General features: G+C 52.6%; 1 protein-coding gene across 1 annotated transcript in view; it reads left to right on the forward strand.

Moving 5' to 3' along the window:
• LOC106890683 (astrotactin-2) overlaps positions 1–19,339 on the forward strand; it is a gene marked incomplete at its 3' end in the record, with an annotated part of 200,502 nt that overhangs the window by 104,716 nt on the left and 76,447 nt on the right. Inside the window, exon 5 of the mRNA XM_014946679.1 lies at positions 11,251–11,397. Coding sequence (XP_014802165.1) covers positions 11,251–11,397 — 147 coding nt within the window. The remainder of the gene's footprint in view (positions 1–11,250; positions 11,398–19,339) is intronic.

The raw sequence follows: 19,339 nt of genomic DNA on the forward strand, positions 1-19,339 counted from the left end.
CCCACTCCTCCACGCTCGGCTCTGGGATCTCCTGTTCAAAAAAGAGGAGGGGGGAAATCTCTCCCACCCTGGTTTCATCCATGGCTTTGGTTCAGGTGGTACCTCCCCATCCCAGCACCCTGCTGCCACCCCAGGAGAGCTCCCCCAGGAAGGCAGAAGGTGGGTTTTGGGATGCTCCTTTGTCTCCGCGAACAAGGCACCCGGCTGTTTCCATAGCGCAGGCTGACGGTTTAGACAAATTAGCAGAGTCCAATTATGTACCTTGGATTGGTGTCAGCCGTGCGTGTGTGCGCGCATGTGTACGCCTTGCCGGCTGGCGAAGTCTTCTGAGGGCTGTTAGAGAAATGAGAAGCTGAGCTTTGATCTGCCTCTGTATTTGGTGTTTAAAACAAGGCCTTTTATAAAGGAATATTAGGTATTCGGAGTCTGTTACATATGAGGAAGCTTCGCTTTGATCCTCTCCTGTCTCCGGAGGCAGCAGACACTTATTATTTCACGGGGAACTAAACGAAATGCAGAATGAAGTTTGGGTTACGGTTCTCCGTGCTCTGCTGGTGCCCCCCGGCAGCGTGGGCCCCGTGGGCAGCGTGTCACCCCGTCTCTGCCATGTTCCTCGGGGAGTCACCCCCCCTCCTCCAGGTCTGGCTTTGGCTCCACATCCCGGCAGCCTCCTCCAAACCAGGGGGGGGGACGCCGTGGGGAATCAGCCGGGAGATAGAAGGTGATGAAAAAAAGGGGTCATTTTGGGGTGCAAGAGGGAGTGATAGGTCTGTAGCACAGTCAGCCCCTGTCCCCAGGAAGGGGACACACAGCCACTCGCTGTGGGGACAGATGCCGAGGTCTCCGCGAACAAGGCACCCGGCTGTTTCCATAGCGCAGGCTGACGGTTTAGACAAATTAGCAGAGTCCAATTATGTACCTTGGATTGGTGTCAGCCGTGCGTGTGTGCGCGCATGTGTACGCCTTGCCGGCTGGCGAAGTCTTCTGAGGGCTGTTAGAGAAATGAGAAGCTGAGCTTTGATCTGCCTCTGTATTTGGTGTTTAAAACAAGGCCTTTTATAAAGGAATATTAGGTATTCGGAGTCTGTTACATATGAGGAAGCTTCGCTTTGATCCTCTCCTGTCTCCGGAGGCAGCAGACACTTATTATTTCACGGGGAACTAAACGAAATGCAGAATGAAGTTTGGGTTACGGTTCTCCGTGCTCTGCTGGTGCCCCCCGGCAGCGTGGCCCCCGTGGGCAGCGTGTCACCCCGTCTCTGCCATGTTCCTTGGGGAATCACCCCCCCTCCTCCAGGTCTGGCTTTGGCTCCACATCCCGGCAGCCTCCTCCAAACCAGGGGGGGGGACGCCGTGGGGAATCAGCCGGGAGATAGAAGGTGATGAAAAAAAGGGGTCATTTTGGGGTGCAAGAGGGAGTGATAGGTCTGTAGCACAGTCAGCCCCTGTCCCCAGGAAGGGGACACACAGCCACTCGCTGTGGGGACAGACGGACAGTGGGGGTGTCGGTGCCGGTGTCTGCTGCTGGTTCATGGCACGTGGAGCTGTGCTGCTCTCTGGGAGGCCAGGGAGGAGCACCCCAAAGGGGATAACTGGGGTCACACGCAACATGGACATCCCCAAATCTCTAGGGATGAGATACCTTCATGACACAAGTCTCATGTCTACCTCCCAGAGCAGTGGGGTGCAGCCACCCCCCGCCTGTCCCCTGCCCCTCCATGCCCCGGGGAGGGGGTGCCGATGGGGGATGCTCATTATTTCCAACCTTTCCCCCCTCTCCAAAGCTCCGTTGTGGGTTCTGTGTTTCCCCAGCGAGCAAAGGAACGTGGTGCTTTTGCCCGATGCTTGTTTCTCTGGCAGAGCGAGCCGGCGCTGCAGCAGCACATAAACCCCCCCAGAGCCCCCTCTCCATCCCTGTCTGTGCAGGGAAGCGGGGCTGGGGTTGCCCTTTGGTCCTGTGGATGTGGATACTGGGGTGCACCCACCGGTGCCGGGGCTGCTGAGTTTTTGGGAGAGGGAGCCAGGGAGCAGAGGGAGCTGCAATGAAAGCGGTCGTGGTGCCGCGGCAGCCGCAGGGCTCTTTAACTTCCCTGGACTGCGCCGGAGATAATGGCTTTTACATCTGTTCCTGGAGGCAGTGTGGGTCTTCCTATTTATTTATTTATTTTTCGATTGTATCTGATACAGCCTCGGCGAGTAATTGAGTGTTTGAGAGTGAAAAATTATCTCTTCGGCTTGGCCCTTATCTTGACAGCGAAGCAGCACTTTTAATTTAATTTTGTTCGGAGCATGCGGGTAACAAATTTCACTAATCGCTCTGCTGTCGCCCTCCGCATGGTAACGAGCCTCTTGTTTCCTGGGAAGCGGAACATCAACGTGGGGCTGGATGTGGGAGGGAGGAGGACGAGGGTTGGCGCCGGCTGGGGAGTGGAACCGCGTTTGGGTGGTGATGCTCGGCGCGGCCCTGACGCCATGGAGATGTCTCCCGGGGGGAGCAGAGGGAGGAGGAGGAGGATGAGGAGGATGGCGGGCGTCACGTCACGCTGGTGAAGCTCATCCCTGCTCGGCTGCCGGGGAAACTGAGGCACGGAGGGGTTGTCCCCCCACCTTGGGGAGCTGTTGCGAAGCAGAGATTTTAATTCTCGCCCTGCTGGGTCATTTTCACTGAATTTCACTGAATTTTTTAGAGTTGGAAGGGACCATAGAGATCATCTAGTCCAACTCCCCTGCTGAAGCAGGATTGCCCAGATTTAGGGCATGTTACTCAGGACTGCATCCAGGTGGGTCTTGAAAATCTCCAAGGAAGGGGACTCCACACCCTCCCTGGGCAGCCTGTTCCAGGGCTCTGTCACCCTCACCGTGAAGAAGTTTCTCCTCATATTTGAGTGGCATCTCTTCCAAAAACAACGAAGGAAGGGAAAGATGGTTTTGGGGTGGGTTTTATTTTTCCCACGTCTGGCTTTGGAGCTCCCAGCCCAATTCCCAGGGAGCAGGGGGATGATGATGGGAGAGCAGGCAGAGCCTGGATGGGCAGCACAGGGAAGGTCCAGCAGCTCCTTGGTGCTGGGGCATCTCCTGCCGGGTCCTGAGCCCTCCCCATCAGTCTGGCCTCCATCACCTCTCCCTCCCAGTCTCCGAAATCAATTCAGCTGTCTGACCAGCTCTTCACTCGCCGAGAGCAATCCTCCCTGGGCTGTGACTCAACATGAGCTATTTCATAGATAATGATTACTTTCTTTTTTTCCCCCTTCTCTTTTTTTTTTTTCCTGTAGGAATAATGTTTTCGTTACACTGTATTGAAAATTGCTTTCCCTCCTCCTTAAAATGAAGCCTTCCACTCAGATTTGCCTTTGTGTTTGTATATTGTAAAATTGGGACTCATTTGGAGTTTAAAGCGAAAAAGAATCAGGCCTTAATTCCAGGAGAAGCCTTTCCATTGATTTTGGGTGAAAGAAAATTCCAGTGCAGGCAATCTCTGCCTTTAAATATGTAACTGTTTCTTTAATGTGATTTTATCTCAACTGATTCAGCACCGAGACCATGAAAGCAAAACTGACTTCATTGATTTTAATTGTCCATGCCCAGAAAAATGCAAAAAATGGAACAGCACCAGGAGAGCAAACTGGGTTTGCACAAATTCTGCCCACTTTGCTGTGCCAGGGCAGGTCTGGGAAGTGTGGGGAGGAGAACGTTGCCCATGGTGATGGTGCTGCAGGTGGTGGCCCTGGTGGTGTTGGGGCTGGTAGTGGTGAAGTTGGTGGTGATGTGGCTAGAGGGTGGTGGCCCTGTTGGTGATGTGGCTGGAGGAGCTGACCAGGGTGGTGATGGAGTTGGTGGCTCAGCAAAGACCAGCATCTCCACCTGTGCCACCTCGGTCTTCTCCATTTCCCCCCTCCCCTCCACTGCCCTTTCCTTGCCCAACCTTCAGGGCTTTTCCTTTCCCTCCACTTCTCCCCTTCCTCCTCCTCCTCATTCTCCTCATGATCGAAATTTGCTGGCGGCGTCTCCCTGTGAGCTGCAGGCACGGTGTTTTAGAGCAAAGGGGGAGCACCACCGGCAGCTGTATAAATAGGAAATAAATACATTTATTCAGTATATGAGGCATTAAAACTCCAGGAGCACGTAAAGAGCTGAGGCTGGGGCTGCTGGAGGAGCACAGGAGCTCACCAGGCACGGGTGGACACCGGAGCTCAACCACCAAACCCCTTGACCTCCCCTTTTCTGCAAGCTCCCGTGCCGTACCAGAGGACACCCCGGCTAATTGCTGGTGGGTAATTCATAAATGTTAATAGTATTAATCTGATTCAGCATGCGCTTAGCGAGATCAAATCCTCTATAAATCCAGAAGCATCTGATCTCACCCTTCTGCTGCACAACACCGCCGTCTTTCCTCCTCGCTCCCCCTCTGTTCCTTCTTGTGTGCCCCCTCTCTGCCTTCTTGGAGGGGAGAGGTGTCTCCCAGGGGTCTCCTCCGGCACGGGGGCAGCAAAAGCACCACTTTGGGGCAGTTCCCCATCCTGCTGGCTCTGGGGATGAGGCTGGAGACAGCCCCAAGCCCAAATTCTGACCCCCATCCAGGCTATAGATCTGAGCACCTTCACTTGGGATTTGTCCAAGGCAAGGATGAAGAAGGTCCTGCTGGAGGAGAAGCCGAGGCCAGGTGTTGCAGAGAGGGTATGAGATGAAATGCCCGCTCATGCTCTCAAGCCACTGCTGAGATGCTGCTTGGGGGGGTTCATTGTGTCAATGTTCATCCCCTTCTGAGGGAAGCAGCTCTGGGGCAGAGTGGTCCATGAAAGCTTGGTGGGAACCACGGTGTGGGAGAGCTGTGTCTGGCTGGAAGGAGGATGTGCCACCCCATGCCATCCCACTCCACCCTATCCCATCCCATGCCACCCCACCCCATGTCATCCCACCCCACCCCATGCCATCCCACACCACCCCATCCCATCCCATGCCATCCTACTCCACCCCACCCCATGTCATCCCACCCCACCCCATGCCATCCCACACCACCCCATCCCATCCCATGCCATCCTACTCCACCCCACCCCATGTCATCCCACCCCACCCCATGCCATCCCACACCACCCCATCCCATCCCATGCCATCCTACTCCACCCCACCCCATGTCATCCCACCCCACCCCATGCCATCCCACACCACCCCATCCCATCCCATGCCATCCTACTCCACCCCACCCCATGTCATCCCACCCCACCCCATGCCATCCCACACCACCCCATCCCATCCCATGCCATCCTACTCCACCCCACCCCATGTCATCCCACCCCACCCCATGCCATCCCACCCCATCCCATGCCATCCCACTCCACCCCATCCCGTGTCATCCTACTCCACCCCATCCTGTGCCATCCCACTCAACCCCATCCCACTCCACCCCATGCCATGTGTCTGGTGCAGGAGAAGGAAGGACCGTCCCAATGTGGAAGGGTTGGGGAGGCCCCAGGGCAGGGCAGGGAGAGGAGATGGACAATGCTGCTCCCCGGCGTGGGGGTACTCCGTGGCAAGAGCTGCCTGCCAGCCCCGCTGCTCGTCTTAATTGGCATTTGATTTGATTCGACATGATCTCCCGCTTGTAAAACACCTTGAGATGTTTCTGTGTGTGAGGGTGTCCTGGAAACGCTGTCGTACCGTATTAATGAGCCTCTGCTGGAACATAAAGAAGGATCATTAGGAGCTCCCAACTCCTCTGACACGCGGGCGAGGGGATGCCGGGGATGCCAGACGGGCTGCAGGTGGGCTCACTGGTCCCCAACGGGAGGGACTGGGGGAGATGTTCACCCCACACCGGGCACTTCTGGCTGCGGCACGGCGCGGCGGCGTTGCCAAGGAGTTCAGGCACTCGCCGTTCTGCCGCTCGGTTTCCCCGGCCCCGTCTTCCTCGGGTGGTAGAAATACATTTTAATATCCAAGTCGCCGCCAAACGTTCTGTATTATGCTATTATCTCCGGGGGGGGGCAGGGAAGATTGCAAAGCACTTGGCGTTTTAACACCCACATATGGCTAACACCATGGGCTGTGTGCTGATAAAGATGGGGTAATTAAAGTTTATTTTTTTTTATAGACTAATCTCCCAAGCATGTATTTATGAGCCTGATTTAGAAACATCATATTACCAAGAGCACAGGATATTTGTGTTGCTCGTAAATCCATACATATTCTGAACATACCTTTTACTTTTTTTTCCCCTTAAATGCAGGCAGCACTGTCAATATTAAAAAGAAACGAGCTCCCGAGTTTTGTCGGGTGTTTTTTCCCCCCACCTTGTCCTTTAGGTGGGCAAGGGAAAGTGTACAAAGCAGCGAGTAATTAACCGCGCGAGGAAATGATCTTTCAGAGGAGACACGGTGCATTTGGAGGGGCTGTTTGCGGAGTGTTTACACCGGTGGCTTTGAATTTATCTTCATCTTGCAGCAGGTGCAAAATCTTCTGGGGAATGTGGTGCTTTGCAAGCTGTTTCCGAGCTGTCTGCAGAGGGACCCGCATCTTCTCCAGGAGGCCGGAGCTGGGCTAATTGGCAGCTGTGCTAACGGGGAGAAAATCCTGGGTGGGAAAGGTGGCGGTGGCAGGAGCCCCTCTGACCACAGTCCTGGCTATTCCTCTTGTCTTCCAGACTAATTAAGCTGCCGTTAATTGGATCACTAGCAGGAAGCATCTCCGGTATGATTCTGCTCTAAAACGGAGCAGTTTGTCTTCCCTTTCTGCTTCTCTCTCCTTTGCTCTCACAGGCTGGGGGAGAGGTTATTTCTCCCCTTTGGGGAAGAAGTGATGTGTTTGGTATGATTCTGCCCTAAAACTGAGCATTTTGTCTTCCCTTTCTGCTTCTCTCTCCTTTGCTCTCACAGGCTGGGGGAGAGGTTATTTCTCCCCTTTGGGGAAGAAGTGATGTGTTCTTATTCTTCATCCTCCTCACATGTCCTGCCTGCAGCTCTGCCCCCTGCTCTGCCCGCTCCTCGGGCACAGGCTCCCTGGGTCTGCTTCCTCCAGGAGCCCCCACGGGCCATCACTTTCCCCCCAAAACAACCTGGGCACTTGGGCACCCACTCACTCCACTGCAACCATCCAAAATGCAGCAGAAACCTGTTTAATTAAAAATACAGAGAGGTCATCTCAATATCTGAAGGATCTGGTAGGGCAGACGAATCTGGAGACTGAGTTTGATCTCAGCTGTACCTGGTCACCGCCTTCCTCTTGGGCTTGTTGGACCCTACAAGACCCAAATGAAGACTTGTGTTGGGTGCTGAGGCTCTCGGGGCTCCTGAGTCCCATCAGCCATCCGTGAAGATCTTGTGTTCTCCCCCCAGGCTTTGTCCTCTTGGTCAAGGAGGTTGATACCAGCTTGTTTGGTGGTTCAACTTGGTTCAAGTTCACCATGGGTTTTGCACTTTAAACATCTCCCTGAAAGCCTGGGGATGACATGGAGAGGAGGGAAAGAGCAGGCTTCAGCCAGGTAGAGCTTCCACCTGCGATGTTGTGCTTTATGTAGTGCTGCCTGAGTTATGAGCTGGGTCTGGATTCCTCCCCAGGCCAAGGAATTGGTCATTTTGTCTCCACTCTCAGCCAGGAGCGGGAAGCCCCAGTGAATCTGTTGAGGTTGGTTTGGTTGGCAGTAACTTTTGCTAAGAATACATTTGCTTGTGGTTTTAGAGGCCTGGCACAAAGCTGTTTCCTTCCAGACAGGTGTTTAAAGGCAGCAGAGGAGCACTTCTCCTGCAGCATCAGTGGCCTGTAGGGCAGGCAATGGGATGGAGAAGGGGAGCCATGTCCGTCTCTTTCATGAAAGAGGGAAGGATCTGCTTTTCCAACAGCCTCTCATCAAACCTGGCAGCAAACTGGCCATGAGCAATAAAGAGCTGAGCTGGAAATCCAATTTCTGCTCAAGCAGAAGACCTGTTGTTTTGGTTCAGTTGGTCAAAGCCAACATCAGGCAGTTCTAGAGTTCAGTAATTAGTGCCGTGGCGGAAACGAGCCGGGAGGAGGAGGTAGGGGAGTGGAGAAGGTAGTTATAGGAGACTTGTAGCACATTGTCCCTTTCCTTGGGCAGCCAAGTGCAAACTCATTGAGCTGTAATGGGCTTTTTGCTGTTTCAAGCTCCTGTGCCCCTCTCCTCTTAGTCACGGGGAAAGAAGAAGCTCCGTGGACCCATGGAGATGGGAGCTCCTGGATCCTAATTCCTCCAGCTCCACTCCAGCTGCAGGATGGTGAAAGCTGCCACCGTACCTGCGATTCAGGCTCTTTGTGAAACGGGGATAATACTTGTCTAACTCAGAAGGGATTTGTGATTTAATGTTTGCAAAGCACTTTAAGACCCTGGATTGAAAGGTGATTTATAATGGTAAAATCCAGTGTTCTCTCGTCTATTGTATACTTGGCTGTGTCCAATTATCCTGATGGAGGCTTTTTTCCTTCTTTTTTATTTTTTCTTCCCTCCCTTTGCCCCCCCTTCCCCCTTTTTCCTTTTTGCATGCCTGTAGTAACTCCAACCAAACACAGGGTTTGTGGCAGGCACAGTATGCCCAGCGAGAGGATGAGTTTGCCCCCCAAGGAGGTGCTAACTTATGCTGACGATATGAATAAAGATGGGGAAGGAAAAAAGGGGCTCGCGAGGTGAAGGGCGCAGGAGTTTGGCGACAAAGCTGTGAAAGAGGGGTGGCAAGGCTGTTTAGATGATGCACGCATAAGGAGAGTAAAAGAGGCTTCATAAATAATCAATTTGCATGCTCCTGGTGGTCGCAGTGATGGGGGTGTTTTCCAGCAGATCAGCTGCTTCTCCTGTCCTGCAAATGCTGGTCGGAGCATCCGCCGTGCAGGCTCCGTCCTGCAGCAAGGGATGCTTTGGTGGGACGTGGTGTCCTGCCTGGAGAAGGCAAGTTGTGCCCTGGGCTCAGCCTGAGCTCCCTGCCCTGGCACCAGCATCTCTCCCGGCAGCTCTGGTCACATCCCAGGCTGTGCAAGTGCTAACTTGCTGGGTGTTATTTTTTTCCCCCTTCCATTTTCAAACTGATAATGCTTTTTAAAATCTCGCTTTCCGCTGATGAGATGGCGAGGGCCAGGGAGCGAAGGAGGAGAGGCCGGATCGGCTTCCGAAAAAATAAATCAGTTGTCCTCACCTGAATCCTGAGCAGGGACTCGGTCAGGTCTGCCAGGAGCCTCCGTCATCTCAGTATAGACTGTGTGGTGGCCGGGGTTAATTGCCAGGCTGTGCCCTCTCCTTGGCATTGCCGTTCTCCCCGGGTGGGTTTTAATCGGTGTCCCAAGCACGGGAGCAGGGATCCAGCTGCTCTGCAAGGCCTCTGTCGTTAGGGTTGAGCAAAGCAGTGTCAGACTGGGGGGCTATGGGGGATGTGGTGCATTTGGAGCAGCGGTGGGGCAGCTCCAGGCACTGGAGGGGTGGATGGATGGCAGGGGACTAGTGGTGCCCCAAGCCATGCTCTCCAGGGCTACTCCTTTCTTGAGTCCTGTTGATGAGGTAGGAGCTGCCAGGGGACTGTTTCTTATGGTCTTCTCCATAGAATGTGCTGGGTTGGAAGAGGCCTTTATCTAGTCCAAACCCCCTGCAGTAAGCAGGGACATCTTTAATTAGATCAGATTGCTCAGAGCCTCATCAAGCCTGACCTTCAGTGACTCTGGGAATGGGGACACCACTGCGTCTCTGGGCAACCTGTTCCAGTGTCTCACTGCCCTCATTGTAAAGAACTTCTTCCTAATGTCTAATCTAAACCTACCCTGCTCTGGTTTAAAACCATTGTCCCTTGTCCTGTGGCTACTTTCCCTTGCAAACAGTCCCTACCCAGCTTTCTTGTAGCCCCCCTCAGGTATTGGAAGGGGCTATAAGGTCTCCCTCAGCGAGGGACACTCTCCCTCAGTGACACAGGTCTCATCTGGACACATCTGCTCTTGGTTGCACCCAACAAGAGCATCTGAAGCTCCTGAGGCAGGCAGGTCTCTCCTGATGACTCTGTGTTGCCCAGCTTCACCCCCTTCCCTGCGGAGTTTGGAGGTTGCTCTGTCCCACCCAAACGTAGTTGACAGTGATTACGTTGTCTTAATGCCACCCCGCTCCATGAGGGCTTCCTGGAGGGTTTGTACCTGCTGCCGTCTTCTCTAGACCTGAGGATGCTCAAGCTCCATAGTGGGTGATTCTGTCATCTTAATGCCACCCTGCTCCATGAGGGTTTCCTGGTGGGTTTGTACCTGCTGCCATCTTCTCTAGACCTGAGGATGCTCAAGCTCCTCATCAGCTTGTTGGCTTTCACTTAATGCTTCAGAAAAAAAATCCAAATTAAAATCGAAGCCACCAACCAAGCCTGGCAGAACCGGGGGGTGATGGGATCCCCCCAGCCTCAAGGAATTCTTCCTCAGGTCAGGCATCCCTTTGCTCTGGTGCCTTTGAGAGGAGGGATGGAAGTCTGAGAGTGTCCCAGGCACCCAGGGGGGACAGGGTGGGCTGGGTACCTGCTTGGGCGGCTGGCTTTCATCTGGGGGGAGATGCTGAGCTGCTTTGTGGGAGATGCCGTCAGCTCCTGCGCTCGACAAAATAAAACTTGTTTTGTAATATCTCCTGCCTGTCAAAAGCGGCTGGCTCTGTAGGTCGCTTTGTTCTTCAGCGTAGTCCCCCTGTGATGACTGAATATTTATATATATTTGTGTAAATAATTAACACTCCTCGGTGCTATATAACATCTACAGGTGTCGATTTCTCCTGGTGTTAAGGCAAAACAAATGATGCCACGGTGGAGGCAGTCCTTGGATTTGGCTTGGTTATTATTTTTTTTTTTTTTGACTTGGCAAGATTTGCTAGAAACAACCAAGGCTGACAAAAAGTGACAGGAACTTTGCTGGGGGAAGCCTGGCAGGGGTGGTGAACGGCTCCTGGGATGGAGGGTTCCCAGGGAGAGGGTGTGAACAGGGCTCTGAGAAGATTTTCTCCCTCCTCTAGGAAAGTACAAATGGAGATGGATGAGATGGATCCATCCTGAGATGGATGTAACCCAGTGAGTGAAACAAGACGAGTGTTTAAAAACCCAGCCAAGCAAGGGGCAATGGGGATGATGGGGTTTGCAGACCTCAGGAGCTCTTCCAGCCCTACTGAGCTGAAGTCTGGCTTTTCAATACCTGCCCTTCCCCGGGGCTGGGGCTCTCCTGCATCCATGAAGGGAAGGGGAGAAGCTGAGCGAGCCCCTGGTAGAGCTTTGTTGCCCACCCACCCTTCTCTCTGCCTTCCAGGTTCGATGAAGAGCCCCGTCAACAAGACGGCGCTGACCCTCATCGCCGTCAGCTCCTGCATCCTGGCCGTGGTGTGTGGCTCCCAGCTCTCCTGCCCGCTGACCGTCAAGGTGACACTTCATGTGCCTGAGCACTTCATCGCGGACGGTAAGACCCTCCGGGGACTTGGATGCCACTGCCCCAATGGGTGTGTTTGGGACATGGGGGTCTCTCTCTTTGGGAATTGCCCTGGCTGCAGGGATCCCCCTTCCCAGAGGAGCTAAGCACATCTCTGAGCCTGAAATCTCAATTATATATATTATTACTATCATTATTTATTATTAATAATTATTAGTATTATTAGGCTGAGGGGAGACCTTATTAATGCCTACAAGTATCTCAAGGGCGGGCTGAGGGAGGAGCCTTCTTTGGAGATTTTCAAGACCTGCCTGGATGCTCCTGAGTAACATGCTCTGACAAGCTCTGGGTGGTCCTGCTTTAGCAGGGGAGTTGGACTAGATGATCTCTATGGTCCCTTCCAACTCTAAAAAAAAAATCAGTGAAATTCAGTGAAATTATTAATAAGAATAATAATTATTAATAATATTATTATTATTGTGTCTGGTGGCTATTCCTGATTTCCTCCAACCTCAGTGACAAGCCCTGGGAGCCCGCACAGCCAGATGTCCCCCTGTCCTGCAGCAGCAGCCAAGCTGCTTGTCCCAGCCCCACGCAGAGTGAGATGGCCGGGGTTTGAGCAAAGGCAGAGACGCTTTGAAAAAGTAGACAAGGGCTGCTGTCACTACTTATTGCTTTCTCCAGCTGGGCTCCTCGCGTTTGTTGTGTTTCACTGACCTTTTCTTTATAATGTGCAGTGAGCGTCGAGTGCAAGTTTTCAGTAACATGAGGGCAAATTTCATTTTCTTCCAGCAGACGGGACCCATTATTCAGTCGGTTCCAATTCCTCAGCTCCTGCGCTCGTCTCGCAGCTCGGGGCATGCAAAGGGGGCACTTTTTCCCTGCCAGAAACATGCCTCAATGAGCCCAGTACATCACCAGGGTGTCCCAGCAAAACCAGCTCCTGTCCAGCCCCCCAGTTTGGGGGCTGGGATGGAGGGCAGATCCTGGGGGGGTTAATATTTTGGGGAGAAGTAGATGGTTGAAGAGGTGCAGCGGCACCACAGCAGCAGGGGGTGATGGAGAAGGGCTCAAACCATCACCCTGTGGTGGGGAGGGACTCACCAGTGTGGTTGGGGTGAGATTCAGCCCTGTGAAGAGTGATTTGTTCTTGGCTGTGATGTGCATTTGCTGAGCGTTACCTGTCCTGCAGCACCCACAGAGCACCCTCCCCAGCCCCCCCACTGGCCCTCGCTGCCTCGTTAGCCCCACTTCTATGTCTGCGCCTAACGATGCTCGTGGGGTGGGTGTTGTGTCGATGTGGGTCGATGCCCCTGTGCTGAAGTGTGAAGCCACCTCTGCTCTGATCCCCGAGGATGCTCCTTAGCTGCTGATTCTGGAAATTGCAACCTAATCTCTGGGTACATGGAAGATCCCAGTGGTAAAACCTTGGTCCTTAAAGAACAGAGGAGGAGAACATGGTTGTCTCAGGTTGGAGGAGCTGAACATCAGTGGAGACATGAAAAAGGCATAACTTGAAACAAGGGACTTGTGTGGACCTTGACCTGTTTCTAAAAAGGCTTTAAGGATTGTCCAGGCTGCACATAATGATCTGTGCAGATTTCAGAATATTTATTCTGAGGAGCTGGAGAAGAGGAACTCTTTTTGAACCTGGGAAATGAGGCTGCTCTGGTGTCACCTTGTTTCCCTTTGAGATGGGCACTTGCCAGCTCATCACTGGGACTGGAAGGTCACAGCTGGTTTTGATACTTGCTGAAAGTCAGCCAGGAGGGCAGCGATGGAGGTAGGACCCCAGCATCCTGCTCCTCATCTGTGGTTCTGGCCCAGGGAAGACACTGTGTCCTCAAAAAAGAAAATAAAACAAAATGCAATGTGACTGGGTAGAGTGAAAGTGAAAAGCTGAGGCTGTGCTTGTCACCGGGAAGGGGGTGGCAATGCAAATTATGCAAATACGGAGAACACTCGAATGGAAATGACAATGAAATACCAATAAAACAGATTAATATCCTTGAAACTGGGGGAAATGGGATGAACTCCAGTCCCGACTTAATGACTTTTCTAAAGAGAAAGTGGCAAGAGGACTGGTAAAAACGGTTTGGAGAAGAATTAAAATGAGCTTTGTAATGAAACTGTAAAATATAATTACAAACTGCAAAAACTTTTTTAATATTTTTTATGAGAAACAGTCAAATTCTTCACATAGAGGCAGCCAAGACGTTTTGCAGTGGCTATCACTTTTACTGAAATCTCATCATTTTATGCGATGGCAGAGTCCCTTGCCTGGGAAGAGAAAAGCTCTTAAAGTTGTCCCTTCTTTGTGAATAACACCAAATCCCAAGGCAGCACCCAACTGGCGGCAAAATATTATAAAACATTTAAAGACATTACAGAACAGTGACGGGCTGGGAAATTTTAATGATACCCAGGAAAAAAATATGGCTGGCTGTGTTTGAAGAGATTGGGCACCCGGAGTCTTATGCTGATGGAAAATAGGGGGCTCATTCCTCCCTGACAAGCTCCTGGGGGGGTTTAAACCTTCTTCTGGAGCACAGGTCTTATGAGAAGAGGCTGAGGGATCTGGGGGTATTCAGCCTGGAGAAGAGGAGGCTGAGGGGAGACCTTATTGCCCTCTACAGCTACCTGAAAGGAGGTTGTAGAGAGGTGGGGGTCGGTCTCTTCTCCCAAGTCACAGGCGACAGGACGAGAGGAAATGGCCTCAAGTTATGCCAGAGGAGGTTCAGGCTGGATATTAGGAAAAATTTTTTCACCAAAAGGGTTATCAGCCATTGGAATGGGCTGCCCAGGGTGGAGGTTGAGGCCCCATCCCTGGAGGTGTTCAAAAGACGGGTTGATGTAGTGCTGGGAGGTCTGGTTTAGTGATGGTGTTGCTTTTTGTTTGTTGTGTGGGTGTCTATTTTTGTCAGTGAGGTTGACGGTTGGACAAGATGATCTTTAAGGTCCCTTCCAACCTAGAAGATTCTGTGATTCTTTTTCCCTTGGTGCAGAAGGGGGTTGGTGTGGACATCCCCTCATGAGCTGATGCCTTTGGCTTGGCCGAGGCTGGGAGCTTTGATGGCTCCAAAACCAGCCTCTCCCTGTGGCACCTGAGGGTTTGTACCAACTCTCATCAGCGCTGCCGTGCGCTTAAATAGCCCGGTTCCCTGAGCTTTTCTCTTGTGTATTTTGCATGATGATAAGGCAGGGGTGGTGCCATCACGGGAGACGTTCCCGTGCTGGAGAGAAGGGTGCCCTCTCCTTCCTTTTTTTTTTGAAACACGGTGTTTCAATAGATGCCAGTAGCCAAGGAGAATCTTAACGCGGAGCAGCCACCGACACCTCTGCAGGAAAAGCCAAACAAAGAGAGAGGCTGAAAGAAATCCCTCTCCTGGCAGATGCAAACTCGTCTTTGAAGGAAACTTTAAATAGATGCCAGCCAGCTCCAGGGCGCCAGGAGCCAAAGCCAAGTTGGGAAAAGGAGGAGGAGGAGGAGGGGGGAGAAAACCCCACCAAATGTCTCCAGCCTTGGAGAAAAGCAGCTTCCCCACTCCCACCCCCCCCAAAATTGAGCAACGGCGATAAAGAAGCTCCCAAGCCCAACTGGAGTTGCGGGATGGGAACTGGGAGGGGAAGAACTGGGACCAGAAGCCAACTGGCAGCGAAGGCTGGGAGGATAGATTCCAAGCGGCAGTATTAATAACCAGCCTGTCTCTATTGCCCTTATTTCTCTCTCTCTCTCGGTTTGTTTTCTTCCTTTTGTTCATTTGATGGGGTTGTGTGTCCCCCCCCGGCTCCTGTGAGCAATTACTGCCTGGTTTGTACAGCTGCTCTGCCTTCATTTCACGGGGAGGGGGCAGATCCAGGAAAGCCTGGCAGAAGCTGCCGTGGCTGGCAGGGGGGGGCACCAGGGGGGGGTCCTGCCTCCTAGAATTGGGTCACTGCCTCTAAATCTCTGAGGATGCCATGGGGGGAGCATCCTCCCCTCCCTCCCTTCTGCAGCTCCAGGGCATCGCGTTTTGGGGCAGCGTCAGCCGGCGCCGAGCGGGAGGCGTCGTTCTGATTTCCGAGGTGGCTGGGATTTATAGAAGGGCTCGGAGTGGCTTTTATGAGGGTATGGAAATGCAGAGCATTATTTAGAGGACCCTTAGCAGTGTCAAAGGGGGGGAAGAAAGGAAAGAGAGCCCCTCCGTCTGAGCAATAAAACCCCCTTATGATTATGTGAGCCACTCAGCTCTGCACATTCAATAGTTGGGTTGTGGCTTTAGGTTGATGTTTTTTCTTTTTTTTTTTCCTTTCTTGTAAGTAATCACTCAAAAAGTAGAGCTACAGCGATGGGAGCGGCTGGCGGGGAAGGCAGGGCTGGAGAAAGATACCCTGGAGGACTCAGCCTGGAGCATGTCCTTGCTGCACAACACTTTGAAATATAGTATCAATTAAAGCTTCCCGTTTTTACAGCCTGAGAAGAGGTTATATACGGTGTGGGTGGATGTTTGTATCTGGGTACTTTAGTGGGAGAGGTAGCTGGGATCCGCCGGTGCCTACGGAAGGGAGCGAGAGCTACATCTAGCTGGGGGCTTGTAGGGCTTATTTTTATAAGTGGGAATAAAGTAAAGGGCATAAAGCAGGTTGCTGTCACTTCAGAGACATCTCGGGGCACTCGCAGCCTCCGTCCCTCCTCTTCTGAGATGTGTGCTATAGGGGATGTGGTGATCCATGTCTGAAACCTCACTGGTGTGTGGAGGAAAGGAGCAGGGGCACTGCCTGCCCCGAGCCCCCCATCTTTCTGCTGCACCCCCTGAGGACGTGTCTGACTTACCCCAGGATGGGCATCACCCTGCAAGCAATGGGAGAAGAAGTTCAAACCCAGTCCCACCCTGTGCGAAGCCCAGGAGAGCAGCGGGAGGTGGAATTGCCACTGGAGACAGTGATTCCACCCCTCTGCTCTGCTCTGCTCTGGTGAGACCCCACCGGGAATAACGTGTCCAGCTCTGCAGTCCACAGCACAAGAAGGACATGGCCCGGTTGGAACGGGTCCAGAGGGAGCCACAAAGATGCTGGAACATCTCTGCTGTGAGGACAGGCTGAGGGAGTTGGGGGGGTTCAGCCTGGAGAAGAGAAGGCTTCCAGGAGACCTTAAAGCCCCTTCCAGTCCCTAAAGGCGCTCCAGGAGAGATGGGGAGGGACTCTGGATCAAGGAGGGGAGCCATAAAATGAGAGGGAATGGTTTTAAACTTAAAAAGGGGAGATTGAGATGAGATCTCACGAAGAAATTCTTTGTTGTGAGCATGGTGAGAGCCTGGCCCAGGTTGCCCAGAGAAGCTGTGGCTGCCCCATCCCTGGAGGGGTTCAAGGCCAGGTTGGAGGGGGCTTGGAGTAACCTGGTCTGGTGGGAGGTGTCCCTGCCCAGGGCAGGGGGGTTGGAACTGGCTGGTCTTTAAGGTCCCTTCCAACCCAAACCATTCTATGATTCTATGTGCTAGTCTGCTGTGGGCAACTCAAAACCATCCATGGCAGGAGAGGACTGACACTGTGTGCAGCTCAGTGCACTGTGTGCCCTGTGTGGGACTCAATGATCTTTAAGGTCCCTTCCACCTCTAAGTATTTTAGGAGTGTATGAGACCATGCGTTAGGTTTGAATGTCTGACAAGATGGGAAAGTTGGAGGAAGCTCTTTGTGGCGGCTTCTCTTTTTTTCTTCCTTTTAAGCTTCATGCGTCTGCCTGATGTCTGAACGATGACGTTCTGTGGTTGTCACGCAGCTGATCAGTAATTGTTTCATCTGCAGATTATTTCCTACTTTCCCACCACCACCGTTTCCTCCGAGACGCTGGTGGAATTGGATGCTGCTATTAGCAGCTTGTGTTAATTTTCCCCAAAGATTGCCGGAGCTCTGCAGACTGCAATTGTTGGACTCGCAACAACTTCTCATTTTGCTTTTAATTAAATGTGTTGCTTTAAATTGTTTGCTTTTGACATCTCCTGCTCAATCTTCTGCAGCCCTCAGAGGTGACCAGGCATTAGTTTGTGTCCTCAGGCGCTCGGCACGTGCTGCGCATGCGGCCGCAGAGAACTAAGTGTTGGGAGGTGGGGGATCGGCCGCCTCCCTGTTCCCTTTTATGGGGAGGGAAAAGCTGGAGATGCTCTTTGATTTACATGTGAAGCACCTCAGGTTTATACCAGAAGGATGGAGGAAGGGATCTGATCTCAAGGGCATCTCTCTGAGTTTTCCGAGGGATGCTGCCATTGGCGTCCCCCAGGTTCTCCAGCTGGTCCTGGCCCCACCAGCCCCATCTGAAATCAGTGAGAGGGAATTTGCTGGCTTGAAACGAGATTTTTCTTGTGCTGCTTTCTCCCCCTGGAGTCATTTTGCTGCAGAGGTGCCCGTTTTGCTGTATGGAAACCTGGGTCAGGGCTTTGGCAGAAGCAAAGCTTTCCCTTTGCGGACTCGGTGCCAGGTCTGGCTGCCCCGGACCCCACGTGTTTCTGGTAAGGTGGCTGGTTTTTTGGGGGCAGCTTTACGGATTGCATTTAATTCCATGAGCTCTTAATCACCGGGTCACCTCGGTGTCTGCGTTAGAGCTCACTCCTGTTCCCTTTGGCTGGCAAGAAAACGCGAGCAAATGTACGTTAGAGCTCACTCCTGTTCCCGTGCCTCTTTGGCTGGCAAGAAAACGCGAGCAAATGGCTGCAGCATTACCAGACATGAACTCTAAATATTAACATCAATTTATAAACTGTATCAGTGTGGATCAAAGGGATTCCGAGACGGTTTTACGGCGTGAACGCTCTTTGCATGAAGAACTAATAAGATTCTGGAGGCTGAAGTACATCGTGTTTTTATCGTGCCGTTGACAGGCTTGTGATCCCGCGCTCGGCTCTTCCCCATGCCGGCCCTGTGCCTGCCGGGGCAGCGTGGGGAAGGCAAATCCCTCTCCCTTTCTCCTTCGTAGGATTCATTGGAGCAAAGTGGCAGGAATTGGGGTTGATGTTTGGATGGTGTCAGCAGGGGCCCGTTCAGAACTGGGAGCTGTAGTATCCTGAAGGAGGCGGGATGCGCCCATCACTGGGGAGGTGGCATTTCCCGGCGCCTGCTGAGCTTCTACCAACAGTGTTTACCCTCTAATTTGGGAGGGATGGTGAGGAAAGGCTGCAGTAAGGCATAACTAACCAACTAACCTGCTCCCCTCCTAGATGAAGGGATGCAAACGTTGGCTTCTGCATCTGCAGGATGGGACCCTGCCTACTTGCTTCATGGTCGGTCTGGCTTAGGCCACACTTGCTTTTGAACAAGAATTCATGGGATCCCTGCAGCAGCAATGACACAGCAATGCGATCTCTGGGTGAGTGGGTGGTAGCTCCCCTGGGTCCCGTGGCTTATTAACTCAGCACGTGCTGCCTCTTGGTTGTGTTTTCTGCTGTCCTGGGAGGACGTTTGGCCTTGGTGCTGGCTGGAAAAAAAATCTCCATTCACACCCCCTTTCTGTTTTTGAAAGCTTATCAGAGCTCATCCTTCCTATACTTGGTGATGCGATCAGATTTAGGCTGGATTTCCCCAAACCCTTGTCCCAACATCTAGAAAGCATCCCTGAGAAGGAGCTCCCGGCTGAAGCGTGGGAGTTGGGAGATACGGAGCATTAAGGAGCAGCTTTTCTTTAGGATCCTAATTTCCGTCTCAGCCGCTGCTGGCCCAGGCGCCTGCCGAGGATGGAGATGTGCTGTTACTAACGCCTGAGCAATTATATTGTCTGATAAACGCCGTGGAGATCTCGTTGCAGCGTGAGCTTGACCACAAGGCAGGGGTGGGAAGATGCCATCCCACTTGAGTTTGGGAAAAGGTGGCCAAGTCATCACCTACTGAAGAAAGTTAAATCCGTGCAGTGCTTGTCAGGAGTTCCACCCTGGCAAAATCAAGCCCGACTGCCAAGAAAACCCGAAGAAAGAGTCTGTCAGAATTATCAAGAAAGTGCAATTTAACA

This window comes from Calidris pugnax, unplaced genomic scaffold, assembly GCF_001431845.1.
Source record: "Calidris pugnax isolate Ruff unplaced genomic scaffold, ASM143184v1 scaffold22, whole genome shotgun sequence".
NCBI classification, from domain to species: Eukaryota; Metazoa; Chordata; class Aves; order Charadriiformes; family Scolopacidae; genus Calidris; species Calidris pugnax.